This window comes from Erythrolamprus reginae, chromosome 8 (genome assembly GCF_031021105.1).
Source record: "Erythrolamprus reginae isolate rEryReg1 chromosome 8, rEryReg1.hap1, whole genome shotgun sequence".
NCBI classification, from domain to species: Eukaryota; Metazoa; Chordata; class Lepidosauria; order Squamata; family Dipsadidae; genus Erythrolamprus; species Erythrolamprus reginae.
The window spans coordinates 43,167,067-43,183,243 of NC_091957.1; the positions used below are offsets into that span (position 1 = coordinate 43,167,067).

The 16,177-nt window shown below is 42.1% G+C and overlaps 1 protein-coding gene across 1 annotated transcript; it reads right to left on the reverse strand.

Moving 5' to 3' along the window:
• Positions 1–7,316: 7,316 nt before the first annotated feature.
• On the reverse strand, positions 7,317–14,349 carry LOC139170799 (TLR adapter interacting with SLC15A4 on the lysosome-like). Its single transcript, XM_070758310.1, has 2 exons — positions 14,216–14,349; positions 7,317–8,296 (listed from the first exon to the last, which is right to left on the reverse strand). Exon 2 carries the CDS (start codon positions 8,247–8,249, stop codon positions 7,371–7,373), a length of 879 nt encoding a protein of 292 aa, XP_070614411.1. The 5' UTR covers positions 8,250–8,296; positions 14,216–14,349; the 3' UTR covers positions 7,317–7,370.
• Positions 14,350–16,177: the final 1,828 nt, after the last annotated feature.

Here is a 16,177-nt window from a genome sequence, read left to right on the forward strand (position 1 = left end):
GCTGAAGCCTCAGCCCTGGAGCTCCCACTTGCAGGAGCCATCTCGCGGCACACCTGACCATGTCTCGCGGCACACCAGTGTGCCGCGGCACACTGGTTGGGAAACACTGATCTAAAAGATACCTTTCCTCACATGGGCAAATCAGAAGATTTGAGATTCATATGAGTGAGAACTAGGCATGTGTAGCTCAACAGAAAAAAGGTTTAGGGCAGTGATGGCAAACCTATGGCGCGGGTGCCACCGGTGGCACGCAGAGCCATATCTGCTGGCACGCAAGCTATTGTCCTAGCTCAGCTCCAACATGCATGTGTGGGCCGGCCAGTTAATTTTTGGCTCACACAGAGACTCTGGGAGGGCGTTTTTTGCTCCAATAGATCCTCCAGCGGTGGGGGACGGGTTTTTTTACCCTCCCCAGCTCCAGGGAAACATAGAAACATAGAAGACTGACGGCAGAAAAAGACCTCCTGGTCCATCTAGTCTGCCCTTATACTATTTCCTGTATTTTATCTTAGGATGGATATATGTTTATCCCAGGCATGTTTAAATTCAGTTACTATGGAGTTACCAACCACATCTGCTGGAAGTTTGTTCCAAGGATCTACTACTCTTTCAGTAAAATAATATTTTCTCATGTTGCTTTTGATCTTTCCCCCAACTAACTTCAGATTGTGTCCCCTTGTTCTTGTGTTCACTTTCCTATTAAAAACACTTCCCTCCTGGACCTCATTTAACCCTTTAACATATTTAAATGTTTCGATCATGTCCCCCCTTTTACTTCTGTCCTCCAGACTACAGTGATCCCCCGATCATTGCGAGGGTTCCGTTCCAGGACCCCTAGCAATGATCGGGTTTTAGCGAAGTAGCGCTGCGGAAGTAAAAACACCATCTGCGCATGCGCAGATGGTGCTTTTACTTTCGCTGCAGCAGCGAGGAGCCGAAGATTGGGGTTTCCCCACCGCCCACGCAAACTCCTCACTGCTGCCGTGCCCGCCGCTTGTCCGCCGCCTGCCTGCCCGCGCGCCCGCCCTTCGCCCGGCCACCCGCCGTTCGCTCGCTGCTCGCCCGGCCACCCGGGTTCGTTTGGCTTCGGGACATGCCGGCGGCGACGTTTTAAAACAGCCGTGCGGCTTCCCAACTGAGTCCCGAAGTCAAAGGCGAACTTCCGCGTTTGGCTTCGGGACTCAGTTGGGAAGCCGCGCGGCTGTTTTAAAACGTCGCCGCCGGCATGTCCCGAAGCCAAACGAACCCGGGTGGCTGGGCGAGCAGCGAGCGAACGGCGGGTGGCGGGGCGAAGGGCGGGCGAGCGGTGAACGGCGGGCGAGCAGCGAGCGAACGGCGGGTGGCCGGGCGAAGGGCGGGCGAGCCGGGCGAACGGCGGGCGAGCGGGTGCTGGGGGGGCTTCTCGCCCTCCCGCCAGCAAGAGGAGACCCAGGGAAGCCGCCCAGCAGCTGATCTGCCCGGCGCCATCTACGCATGCGTGCCCCTAGAAAAAAGGGCGCGTATGCGCAGATGGTGTTTTTACTTCCGGGTTGCAAAATCGCCATATAGCCATTTCGCAATGACCGGGGTCACAATACCCGGGGGATCACTGTATACAGATTGAGTTCATTAAGTCTTTCCTGATACGTTTTATTTATTTGGAGCCCGGGGAGGGTGAAACACGAACTTACTGGGCCCATCAGAGATTGGGAAACAGGTCATTTCCAGTCTTCAGAGGGCCACTATGGGGTGGGGGAAGCTGTTTTTGCTCTCCCCAGATATTAATTATGGGTGTGGGCACTCATGCGTGTGTGATAGTGTGCATGAATGCTCTTTTGAAACCCAAAGGAAAAAAGGTTTGCCATCACTACTGGATTAGGGGGTGACGTGATAGCTTTCTTTTTATTATTATTATTATTATTATTATTATTATTATTATTATTATTTAATTAAATTTGTTCGCCACCCCTCTCCGTAGACTCGGGGCAGCTAACAACAATAATAAAACAGCATATGACAAATCTAATATTTAAAATAACTAAAAACCCTTATTAAAAAACCAAACATACACACAAACATACCATGCATAAATTGTATAGGCCTGGGGGGAAAGGAGTATCTCAATTCCTCCATGCCTGACAACAGAGGTGGGTTTTAAGGGGCTTACGAAAGGCGAGGAGGGTGGAGGAAATTCTGATTTCTGGGGAGAGCTGGTTCCAGAGGGTCGGGGCCGCCACAGAGAAGGCTCTTCTCCTGGGTCCCGCAAAACGACATTGTTTAGTCGACAGGACCCGGAGAAGTCCAACTCTGTGGGACCTAACTGGTCGCTGGGATTCATGTGGCAGAAGGCGGTCCCGGACATATTCTGATCCGATGCCATGAAGGGCTTTATAGGTCATAACCAACACTCTGAATTGTGACCGGAAACTGATTGGCAACCAATGCAGACTGCGCAGTGTTGGTGTAACATGGACATATTTGGGAAAGCCCATGATTGCTCTCGCAGCTGCATTCTGCACGATCTAAAGTTTCCAAACACTTTTCAAAGGTAGCCCCATGTATGAGGCATGAGTGACTGTGAGCAGTGACTCCCGGTCCAAATAGGATTGGGCAGCATAGAAGTCAAATAACTAAATAACTAAAAATAACTAAATAACTAAATAACTAAATAACTAAATAACTAAATAACTAAATAACTAAATAACTAAATAACTAAATAACTAAATATAACTAAATAACTAAATAACTAAATAACTAAATAACTAAATAACTAAATATAACTAAATAACTAAATAACTAAATAACTAAATAACTAAATAACTAAATATAACTAAATAACTAAATAACTAAATAACTAAATATAACTAAATAACTAAATAACTAAATACTGTAACTAAATAACTAAATAACTAAATAACTAAATAACTAAATACTGTAACTAAATAACTAAATAACTAAATAACTAAATTTTGTGGGGTGGTATAAGGATTGGACTAGAAGACCTCCAAGTGCCCTCGGATTCCATGAAAACGGACAACAAAGGGAATTTCTGTGAGTCCGCATTTATGTGCTGCCCTCTTGTGTTCACAGCCATCCATGCAACACTAAAAAGCTCTTCACAACAGGAAGGAAATAAAAGGAGTGTGGCCAATCTGTTTGGGAAAGCAGATGAGCCTCTGAAACCCAGATGTGAAGGGAAGGAGAAAGGATTCCAGGCCAGAAGGGAGGGATTAAAAAAAATCTATTCAGCTTTTCTCGACTGAATCTCTTTCAGCTCCTGTGGGACCCCATTGCTGGACACAGCAGCTATTGGGAGAGTGGCAGGGGAAGAGAATGCACAAAAGCCAACACAGAATGAATGAGTTCATCCCACACACAGGGATAGTGGGTGGGGTATTTAGTTATCTTCTTGGAGACAGATCAAGGTTTTTTTCCCTTCTTTTGAAAAGGTTGGGAAAGCCCCTCTTAGAGTTCCCGCTAGATTCTTTGGTGTGTTTCTAAACCTCCTTTGAAATGATGGAGAAACATGTTGGATGATTTTCTGCAAAACCTTGGGTGAAATTTGGAGGCCCACCATGCAGGTCACCCAAAAGGGGATCCCTTGGGAAGAGGGAATCCCCTTTTGGGAAGGGGATTCCCTTGGGAAGAGGGAAGAAGGAGGTATGTGTCCAGTGAAGGGCTACCAAAAAGTTTTACTACCACACTGTGAGCGTAACTTATTCACGACGCCCTGCATTTTCTTTCAACATCTTTCAGTGCAAATTGGGTGCCCTGGGGTCGAGCTCCATTTTCATTACTCCACTGCGTCCCATCTCGTACCGTCCCCCCAGTCTGGGCAGCCCCACCCCTGTGTGTGTCTTTCTATGAGGGTTATCCGTACAATAAGGTTAATTTATTTGTTTGTTTGTTTGCTCGTTTGTTCATTCGTTCGTTCATTCATCCATTCATTCATTCATTCATTCATTTATTCATTCATTATTATTTTATTATTTATTTTACTTTACTTTTCTTTACTTTACTTTAACTTTACTTTACTTTACTTTATTATTTTCATTGGTTTTGTTTTTGTTTTTTTGTTTTTTTGGGGGGGGGTTGTTTGTTTGTTTGTTTGTTTGTTTGTTTGTTTATTTATTTATTTATTTATTTATCTATCTATCTATCTATCTATCTATCTATCTATCTATTTATTTATTTATTGAATTTGTATGTTGCCCCTCTCCATGAACTAGGAGCAGCTCACAACAAACACAGAATACATAATAAAACAATTTGATCCAATTAATAATAATTAAAAGACTTTTTAAAACATCCTAAAAAACTAAAAACATTCAATTATCGTTCACTCGATGAATAATTTATTCTAAACACATTTGTTGGTAGGGGGGAGAAGAGATCTAATGGCCCCAGGCCTAGCAGCAAAGATGAGTCTTCAAACTTTTTCGGAAAGCAAGGAGGGTGGGGGCGGTGCAAATCTCTGGGGGGAGCTGGCTCCAGAGGGCTGGGGCTCCCACAGAGAAGGCTCTTCCCCTAGGCCCCGCCAGCTGGTTGATGGGACCCTGAGAAGACCAACTCTGTGGGACCTCACTGGACACTGGGATTCGTGCGGCAGAAGGTGGTCTCTGAGATTATTGCAAGAGCAGGTAGAGTGCTGTACTGCAGGCCACTGAAGCTGACTGTAGATCTGCAGGTCAGTGGTTCAGATCTCATCACGGGCTCAAGGTTGACTCAGCCTCCCATCCTTCCGAGGTTGGTAAAATGAGGCCCCGGATTGTGGGGGCAATAGGCTGGCTCTGTTAAAAAGTGCTATCGCTAACATGTTGTAAGACGCCTGAGTCTAAGGAGAAGGGCGGAATTTAAAAATTGAATAAATAAATAAAAATAAATATTTAAGCATTATTCTATTCTCTCTTGGGCCTTCAAGTCACTGCCTGGAGAAGTCCCTGACGTTTTCTTGGGAAGGTTTTTGAAAGCAATTTAATCCTGCCTTCTTCCTGGGGCTCAGTGACTTACCCAGCTGGTTTCATGCCTAAAATAGGACTAGAATCTGTGTGTCTCCTGGTTTCTACCCTGGCGCCTTGAACCACAGCACCCAACTATCTTATGCTGCATTTATTATTGTGTAAACACCCACCCACCCCCCGCCCCGCAGAGAAATACATAGGTTAGAAATGCTTGAAGCAAATGAAACATCTGTTCTGAATAATCTGCATTGTTTATTCATTGTGTTTGGTTAAGGGGTTTTTTTGGGGGGGGGGGGGGCGGAGGTTGCAAGCCACTTTGAATTTATGGTGTGAAAGGGAATGAGTAACGTGTTATGAATGTAAGGTAGTGCCAGAAAATCTCAGATGCTCCATAAAAAAATCACAGGGAAGAGCTGTTCTTTGCCATGTATAAATTATAAGGGAGGGAGAGAGGGAGGCAGTAGTGGGCTGCTGGTTATGCGCTCCGGTGCACAGTCCCAGTAGGAAATTCTGGAATGCGCATGCATCTGCACATCCACGATACATGCCCCCATGCAAGATTTCGTTTCTGTGCATGCACAGCAAAATCTTGTGTGAGGACGCTTGCACGAGCGAGATTTTGGCAATGTTTACTGGGGGGTTTTGCCCCTGCACATGCGCAGAAGAAAAAATATCAGCGATATTTTGCACATGCATCCTCCCACAATATTTTGCTTGCTGTCCAAGCGCAGAAGCCAGATTTCGTACCGTTTCTGTTTGCTGTATAGAGTAAATATAAAGTGTGCAATAGGGTTGATTACAGGCGTCTGTAATATTGCAAATGATTTAGCTTTACTAGATAAGTGGTCAAAGCAATGGAAACTTCAGTTTAATGTTTCCAAATGTAAATAATACATACTCAATCTAAATATTGTATTGGCAGATCTGTGCTAGCAAAAACTTCAGAAGAGAAGGATTTAAGGGTATTTCTGGGTATTTAAGGATTTAAGGATATCTGACAGTCTCAAAATGGGTGAGCAGTGCAGTCAGGCAGTAGGGAAAGCAAGTAGAATGCTTGGTTGCATAGCTACAGATACAACAAGCAGGAAGAGGGAGATTGTATAAACCGCTGTATAAAGCGCTGGTGAGACCACATTTGGAATACTATGTTCAGTTCTGGAGACCTCACCTACAAAAAGATATGGATAAAATTGATGGGCTACAAAAATAATGGAAGGTCTTAAGCATAAAACGTATCAGTCACTTGGACATCTGTTTCAATAACCACCGATACACTTGGCATCCATGAATCTGTCTAATCCTGCCTTGAAGCTATCCAGGCTGACAGCTGTCACAACCTCTTCTGGAAGTGAATTCCATTAGCCAACGACCCTCTGGGTGAAGAAATATTTACCTTTATTTGTCCTCACTTTTTTACCTATGAGCTTTAGGGAGTGCCCCCTCGTCCTAGTATTGTATGATAAAGAATTTTTCTCTGTCCACCTTTTCTATCCCATGCATGATTTTATACACTTCGATCAAGTCACAAATGCCGTCTTTCAAGGCTGAAGAGACTAAGGCATTGCAACCTGGTTTCATAAGGGAGGTGCTCCATTTCCTTGATCATTCTTGTTGCCCTTTTTTGCACCTTTTCCAGTTCCATTATATCCTTCTTGAGGTGCGGTGACCAGAACTGTACACAGTTCTCCCAAGTCTAAAGACTCCTTTGTTAGTAGAGAAGAACTTTCCATTATAACTGTATAAAGTCCTGAGTCATATTTCCATTTCAGAGAAGAGAAAAAGGATCAGCAATGAATTATCTTTAGTGGTTAGAAACTGACATATCAGAAAGCAGAAATCCAGTTTGTTTCTGTTCCCCCTATCTTTTTTTTAACCGGAAAATTAATGTCACAAGTTTTTAGGTCATGTTATGGTTTTATAAATATCTTACCATGAAGAATTCTACAGTTTCTACTAGAATCCTTCACAACAATCTCCAAATGCATTTCACTTTCTCCAGAATGTATTTTCTGATTATTTTTTCCATATATGTTTGGAGAAATATATGAACTTTACAGGACAACTTTTTTTGAAATGCAAAAATAAAATGATGGGATGAAAGCAGATACGTCGAGAGGGCTGTAAAGCCCTGTGAAGTGGTATTTTATTTGTTTGTTTGTTTGTTTGTTTATTGATTGATTTGATTTGATTTGATTTGTATGCCGCCCCTCTCTGTAGACTCGGGGAGGCTCACAACAATAACAAAGACAATGTAAGAACAAATCTAATAATTTAAAAAACACTAAAAACCCCATTATTAAAAGCAAGCATACACACAAACATACCATGTATATAAGTCTAAGTGCTGTTGCTATTAACCAAAGACTGTCTCGTTCATTTTGTTGGATTTTTAAAGAATTTATTGCCTTCCCTCGTGTTGTACATGTTGCATCACAGACATTTTCTCTTGCTAAGCGGGGCAGAGATTTGCAAATTCGGCGTGCTGATTTCACTGCTGTTTCCACCGCTGCTGTTGTGCAAGCCCAGTCGAGCCAGAGAGTGCAAGAGTGTTTGTTGATGATGTCCATGAGGCAGTGGGTGGTGATGGGCCTCCCCAAGGTTACTCATCAGGCCGTTCGACATCAGGCAGTGCGTGATGGAATTGCAGTGAGTCAACTTCTCTTCCCAAAACTGTTTATAGAGTTCCTGGATTTCCTTTTCCATGTGTTTGTTAAGCAACGAGTTAGAAAGGCGCTCCTTACGGAGAGCCAGGCTGTTCTCCCCAGCATCGTCTCCATGCCCCAACTTTAGCGCCCTAGATTTCTGTAATGGGAAGGGATTATCTAAGGGAAGATCTGTGGAGAGGAACACAGGACCAGACGATTCGTTGGACGTCTGGTCCACGATGGGATCGGAATCACCTGTATGGTCAGCGACGTGATCTCCTCCGATATGCAAATCGGGATAATTCTGATAAAGACTTTGGCACGACCAAGACCTGTACAAATCCAGCTGTTTCCCACAACAGTATTGGTCTTGAACTGGTATTCGCTGAGGAACGGACTGGGGTATTTTGTGGGTTTTGTTCCTTGGGGCATCTTGTCCAGGGATCTGCTGATGACTTTTCGGATCTATGTTACCACCACGAATCTCCGGCATCTTCTCAGCTGGTGCTTGTTTGGATTCCACAAAGAATTGTTCCTTTTCATCCCTATTCTCAAACTGGCTTTGCCAATTTTCTTGTCCAACGGGTTTCAGCAACTGGCCTTGACGGGAGCCAAAAGGATCACCTTTATAGGCAAAGATAGTTAGGAAGCTTTCCGCCAGCATGATGGCTCAGGAGACAAATCTTCCAAAAGATTACGCAGAGCAAATGTCTTTAAAAGAAAAAAATACACAGAGAAGTTATTTAGAGAAGAGAAAACACACTGAGTTGTTTAATTCATTGTACCTCGGTTAAGAAAACCGCAAAATATCCTCACCCTTCTTTAAACCGAGATCTTCCTTGCTTTATTGGATTCCAGAATTCCCACACGAGCATGGTCAGTATATAGGAATTCTGGAATTCATAGTCGAAAACATCTGGAAAGAGCAATTAAATTTTTGCTCTTTCCCTTCTGTGCTGCCCTTGACATCATTATCAAAACATATTCCATAATCTATTAATTTGGCAAGTCATTACAAAACACCAGGAAGGTAAAAAGAAACATTAACATGAGTAGCACTTAATAAGCAGCGCTTAGAGAGCTACTCAGTGGCTCCACAAACACTGAAAATGATTTGTAGTTAAGCAAGCAAACGAAAAAGTATCGGTCTGTGGATATCGACTCCTAATTCATCATTGGCTGAGTTCATAGATTCTAAGCCATGAACTATGGTTTGCAGATCATAATGGTTGGATTCACACAACATAGTACAGTGGCACCTCTACTTACGAACTTAATTCGTTCCGTGACCAGGTTCTTAAGTAGAAAAGTTTGTAAGAAGAAGACATTTTTCCCATAGGAATCAATGTAAAAGCTAATAATGTGTGCGATTGGGGAAACCACAGGGAGGGTGGAGGCCCTGTTTCCTCCCAGGAGATTCCTAGAGAGGCCCCACAGAGGCTTTTCCTCGCCTTTTCTGGCCCTGTTTCCTCCCAGGAGATTCCTAGAGAGACCCCACGGAGGCTTTTCCTCGCCTTTTCTGGCCCTGTTTCCTCCTAGGAGATTCCTAGAGAGACCCCACGGAGGCTTCCCCCTGCCTTTTCCAGCCCTGTTTCCTCTCAGGAGATTCCTAGAGAGGCCCCATGCAGGCTTCTCCCTGCCTTCTCCTGTTACAGTTTCGGAGGCTCGGGTTTGTAAGTGGAAAATGGTTCTTTTCTTATCTAGAAAAGTTCCTAAGTAGAGGCGTTTGTAGGTAGAGATACTACTGTAAACCCTAAGTATAAAGGATTTGCTCAAAATTAAATCACAACTGGATTAGCTAGATGAGTGAAAACTCTTGCAAAGATGTTTGCTTTGCCTTAGCTCAATGCATGTTGTGGTTTATAGATTGTATTTGTAGATTGTATTTTACATATTAGTCTACCACACAAGACTCCCATCTGACTGCAGATTCTTCAAGAAACACTGATGAAGGAAGTAATGTTTGATGCAATTCCTATTGCACATACAGTATACTGTAAATCCTTCTTCTTCTTTTTAAAGGAATTAGAAAGTTGGTACATCCATTTCTTTTTATTAGCAAACCATATAAGTCAGGCAAATTACAGTTTCTTTATTTAGCTCAAGGTTGAACTGTCTCAGCTTGGTTGTTTTCTTACCAATGACGTTTCATTACCAAACTAGGTAATATCATCAATGCTAGAAGGAAGTGGGAGGTTGCTCTCTTTTTATATATAAGTGGTTTGCACTGTCAAGAAACAAAATAGGAAACAAAACACTTTCTCACCAACAATCATCACGCAGGTAAGAACAGATTAACACCAAGAGTAAAACTAGACCAACAAACAAGAAGTAAACAATACTACAATCAAGTAACTACTAACAACAGCCTAATCAAGGAACCACCAAAAACACTGACATTGACAAGACAAACCATTTGTATATAAATGTTACCTAGTTTGGTAATGAAAAATCTGTAAGAAAACAAACAAGTTCAGAGATCACCAAAGACCCCACAGTTATTTCTTTGCTTCAGGTATTTAATTTCCTCCAGGTATTTATGAAAACAGGCCAAATGTATCCTTTCAGTCCAGAATTGCTATGAGAGCAGCATATACATTTAATGACATTATTGTTGTTGTTGTTGTTGTTGTTATCATCTCTCACAAATAGTTTATTGTGAGTCTCATTTCTCAAAAATAAAAAGGTTAGCAGGAAATTGTGGCTGAGCACATGAGATTCATCCAAACTATGTCCCACGCATCCATAACAGTGATAAACCTAATTGTCTCCCAACCCTGGTTAAAAGTTTCTCAACTTGGTTCCCTGTTCTGAAATCTGATTCGAAGAACCACAAGTTGTGTAAAGCCCTGCAAGTTAAAACAACCACAATGAATTATTTTTTCTAGGCCCAAAATTATATTCTTCCAATTCTGGGTGGCTTAATTTTTTTAAAAAAACTTAATAAATGTATAAAAAGATCTATAAGATTCTACAGAGAGGGGCGGCATACAAATCCAATCAATCAGTAAGTAAGTAAGAAAGTAAGTAAGTAAGTAAGTAAGTAAGTAAGTAAGTAAGTAAGTAAGTTTTTTTGAAGTGGAAAGAAGGACAACTAGGATGATTATAAGCCTGGAAACTAAAATATATGAAGAATAGTTGCAGAATTTGGGTTTGACTAATCGAGAGAAAAGAAGGAATAAGGGGAGACATGATAGCACTATTGCAGTATTTGAGGGTCTGAAAAGAAAAGGGGATTGGTTTATTTTCCAGAGCATCTGAAGGCAAGAGAAGAAACAATGGATAGAAACTAATTAAAGAGAAGCAACCTGGAATTAAGGAGAAACTTCCTAAGAGTAAGGACAATGAACTAGTGGAACAGCTTGCCACTAGAAGTTGTAAGCGCTCCATTACTGGATGTTTTAAAGAAGAGACTAGACAGCAACTTGTCTGAAATGGCATAGGTCAGTGATGGTGAACCTATGGCACGGGTGCCACAGGTGGCACACAGAGCCATAACTGCTAGCACGCAAGCCGTTACCCTAGCTCAGCTCCAACGTGCATGTGAGTGCCGGCCAGCTGATTTTTGGCTTGCATGAGGCTCTGGGAGGGTGTTTTTGACTTCCAGAGAGACTCCAGAGGGACGGGGGAGGGCATTTTTACCCTCCCCTGGCTCCAGGGAAGCCTTTGGAGCCTGCGGAGGATGAAACACAAACCTACAGGGCCCACCATACTTTTCCAGCCGGCCAGCTGATTTTTGGCTTGCATAAGGCCATAGTTCCCTCTAAGCTGAGCAGTGAGCAATCGCTCACTTAAAAATCATCAACTCAGAGTTTTCCAAACCTGCCCAGAAGCCGAGAGGGAAAGAGTGAGAGGGAAGGAGAGAGAGAGGAAGAGAGAGAAACAGATAGAAAAAAGAGAGGAAGGAAAAGAGAAATAAAAAGAATGGGAGTAAGGAAGAGAAAAAGAAAATCAAAATCTAGTTTGAAACTAGCTCAACTATTTAAGTGGCATTTTGATATTGATAGAGTTGCCCTATTATGAGCTCACTGTTATAGACACACAGTACAGTATTTTATTTTGAAATTCTCTGAGGCAAAACAGGGTGGGGTTTTTATTTATTTATTTATTTGTTTGTTTGTTTGTTTGTTTATTTATTTATTTATTTATTTATTTATTATTTCTGTGCTGCCCAGTCCCGAAGGGACTGCCGCTCAGACACTATACTTTTCTGCCTACCCCCCCAAAAAAATTAGAGGGAACACTGCATGAGGCTCTGGGAGGGTGTTTTTGACTTCCAGAGGGCCTCCAGGGGGTGGGGGAAGCTGTTTTCACCCTCCCCAAGCATTGAATCATGGGTGTAGGCACTCACACATGCACAATAGCGGGGGAAAAGGTTTGTCATCACTGGCATAGATTCTCCTGTTTAAGCTAGAGGTTGGACTAGAAGACCTCCAAGGTACCGTCCTGCTCTATTCTGATCCTATTGGAATCTATAATTAAAGGAGTAGCTGCCATAAAACAGCTTCTGGAACCTCATCAGGATGGGGATAGACTAAACATGGACGGGAGAAGATTGTAGTCCAGAAGGAAGGACCATTCGTATGAACGTTTCCCCCAGTTTTGGTTCAAGGTGAGTACTGAATATTCTCTATTACAGTGTTTCCCAACCTTGGCAACTTGAAGATATCTGGACTTCAACTCCCAGAATTCCCCAGCCAGCATTCGCTGGCTGGGGAATTCTGGAAGTTGAAGTCCAGATATCTTCAAGTTGCCAGGGTTGGAAAACACTGCTCTATTACACTGTCTAGGTTGCGCAGATTCTGTATCATCCAGGGGCAGATTGTCATTACCGTTGCTACCAGTGCGCCACGTGCCGTTTCAGTTTTCTTGTGTGCGCACATATGAGTGAGCGAGTCTTCGGAGAGGGGCGGCATACAAATCTAAGTAATAAATAATAAGTAATAAATAAATCCCAGTATGTTTTTGCTTCTGCGCACGCAGAGGAAGCAAAAACGTGCTGAAATCTCACAAGGGGATGCGCATGAGCAGGAGCGGGCTACCATTCTTGGCCCTACTGGAACGGGCTGGGAGCATGCCCCTACTTGCCCCCCATCACGTACACACGTGAGCATGATTTTCAGGGGTATTTTTGCTTCTGCGCATGATTAAGCTTCTGAGCACGATTTCTGGGTTTTTTTCACTTCTGTGCATGCACAGAAGCGAAAAAAAGCAGAAATGGGCAAACATGTAAGTGCCCGCTCACCGCTGCCCGCTGTTGTTTGTCCCTCCACCGCCTGCTTCCTGCCATTCACCTCACTCTCTTTTCGCTCTTGGGGCAGCAGCGCTGGCGGTAAGGGGAGCTGGCACGAGAGGCGAGCGAGGGGCAAACAGTGGGGGAAGGCAGCGCTCATGGCAGTGCAGGGCAAGCGTAGGTCCGGGGAAGCGCCGGTGGTGCATGTACGCCCAGCATTGCCACCAGAGCTAAGCTATGTGCTACATGGCTGCCACCGGAACCGCATTCCCCACCGTTTAGGCTCGGGCTCACCACTGCGCATGAGAGAGATATTTTTGCGATTTCTTTGCTTCCGTGCATGCACAGAAGCAAAAAACTGCTAAAATCTCACACATGTGCGCATCCCCCCACAAAAAGTTGCTTCTGCACATGTGCACAAAGCAAAAATATGCTGGATCATGCATGCACACATGCAAGAGATCCAAAGCTACATGCACAGCGCATCATGTGCTACAGTGCGCCATCTACATTTACTGAAAGTGTAGTAGATGCTTGGAACAAACTTCCAGCAAACATGGTTGGTAAACCCACAGTAACTGAATTTAAACATGTCTGGGATAAACATATATCCATCCTAGGATAAAATACAAGAAATAGTATAAGGGCAGACTAGATGGACCACGAGGTCTTTTTCTGCGGTCAATCTTCTATGTTTCGATGTTTCATCCTCCACCATACCGGTAGTAACCCACTACTGGTATCATCTCTCCTGAATTTACACATCGTCCAAGCGTTAAAGCAATACACTGTAGGTCATCATTAAAATATTGCAAGAAATTCTACAGTATTGTCTAAACGGCAAAAAGTTTAACTTGGCCTCTCTCCGGTTATAAGGACAGAAAAACTGCAGGAGACAGATTGCAGTGGTAGGTTTTGTACAATATTAAAATAATATGATCCAACAAGGTAAAAGAGTAGGAAAATGAATGGTTGAGTAGGTATATGATTTGCAGAGAAGCTTAGATTTATATTTATCACCAACCCTCTTTTTGCATCCACGCGATACTGACTGCATATATTACGCTGCAAATAATATTATGCTGCAAATAATAATAATATTTTTTAAAAAGATTTTAAAAAGTCCATTCCAAAAATGTAATGGATATTTGCAAATCCTACCATGAACTACAATAAGCAATTGGATCTCAAACTGTCACAGTTTGGGGGCCCTTCAGTAAAACATTTCATTACATATTACATTTTTATTTGTAGATTTGTATTCACTTCTGAAATGTATATGCTGCCCACGAGCAATTCTGAGAGGCTTGTAATAAATAAATGCCCTGTATTGTAGCCTTAACATATTTAAAATTACAATAAAATGTTAACCTTCTAGCGTTTGCAAACGAACGTACCTTTGCTGGTTACATGCTGTGTGGGATCAAATAGGACAACAGCAACAAAATGGAGGCAACGATGGTTCTTTTCTGAACGTTTTTGCAAAGATAGCCCAGATGTGCTACTCTCCACAAGGCATGTTTGAATCTCTGGGATTCTCCAATGTTTGTGCATTTAACAAGTCGCTTCCAGTGGTGGGAGGGGGAAACTCTGTGGTCACCCCTCCTACGATAGGAAATCCAAAAAAAGGATCTGACTTAAAATGTATATTGTGTAACAAGGCAGATAAGCGCTGTTCTCTTGTGATTGGTACGATTTGCGGAACTGCATTGCAAAGAAGAAGAACGACTTACTGATAATTAGGAAAACAAAACTGTAAATTATTATTGTCTTTTCTAAAAGACGTAAAGAGCAGGCTGGTTCTTGGAATTATTATAAGGTGTGGAGAAGGAAAATATCGATCCTCTGGGTGAATTTCCACATTTCTTACAGAACTTTACCAATTTTTTCATTTTATACATACATACATACATACATACATACATACATACATACATACATACATATTTGTTTTCGTAGATTTTAGAAATTTCTGGCGAGGTTTCAACGAGGTCCCACTCGTCATCTTCAGGCTGGTGTTTCTGTCTTTGTTCTAGGGCGAACACAGAGAGACCTGAGCGAGACCTTTCTACACAGCAGGCAATTGCTGAGCCATCAAACACCAGCCACCAGTATTTATAGAAGGAAGGCAGCTCAGGTCTCGCTGTGTTCGCCCTAGAACAAAGACAGAAACACCAGCCTGAAGATGACGAGTGGGACCTCGTCAAAACGTCGCCAGAAATTTCTAAATCCTACACGGGAAGAAACCCGAATATACCAAGACCGTCATATATATGTCACATGGGTTTTTTTGCTGAATTTGAAAATTAAGGGAGACTAGGATAGATCTATTTCAGCCTTATTTTGGCCTCATCAGCTACCCATACCCATTGGGACTTGAACCTGCAACCTTTGCCTTGTAAGGCAGAGAATTATCCTCTAGGCTACAGTATCCAATCCCTTCAGCTCTGCACCAGGGAAGGGTTACATATTTTTGTGTCGAATCACCCTGGTGTATTGAAGGAACATCACAACTCCTTATTTGCCTCTCGGCCCAACCCAGGGCCATTTCCAAGGCAGTTAATTTTATTGATAGCCGACAATTCTATCTATATGTGTCATATATATATATATACTGTATAATCTTTATTGAACCTTTTTTAGTTTTAAAATCACATTTCTACTTTTACTTTACTTCCACTTTCAGATATCGTATCAATTCTAATTACATGTTATTTTATACATTATATATACATATAAATATATTTTACTATGTTATACAATTGCTCACCTTTGGAATAAGTTTTGTATATTATTTATACGTAAAATATACATATATGTATTTACATTCTCCCTTTAACCATTAACCTCCTATATTATAGTCATACATATATACAATTTTCACTTTAACATATTTTCTATATACACATAAAGTTTCTAGCCAAAAATACCACATATTCCAACTCTTATAATACTGCTTCCTCTCTATCGTTTAGTTCCAGAGTTAATTTATCCATTTTTGCACAATTGAGCACTTTTAAAAATTATCACTGTGTTTGATAGTATCTTTTCCTGTTTTCCATTCTGGGCAAATGTAATTCTGGCTGATGTTACAGTATGAAGTATGATGATGTATTGAATCTTTTTACTTATATTCCCTTCTATACTCAGTAAGGACAGGTCTGGTTTCATCTCAATTTTTTTGTTCTGTAATTTCTTCTAACCATTTTTTAATTTTCATCCAATTTTGGGCCTATCCCCCACATGTGTGGAATATCCCTTGTTCATGATTATATCTATAACAATTTGCCGGTCTATTGGAGTACATTTTCACCAGCTTTTCCAGGGGTAAATGCCAACGATAGAACGTTTTGTATATG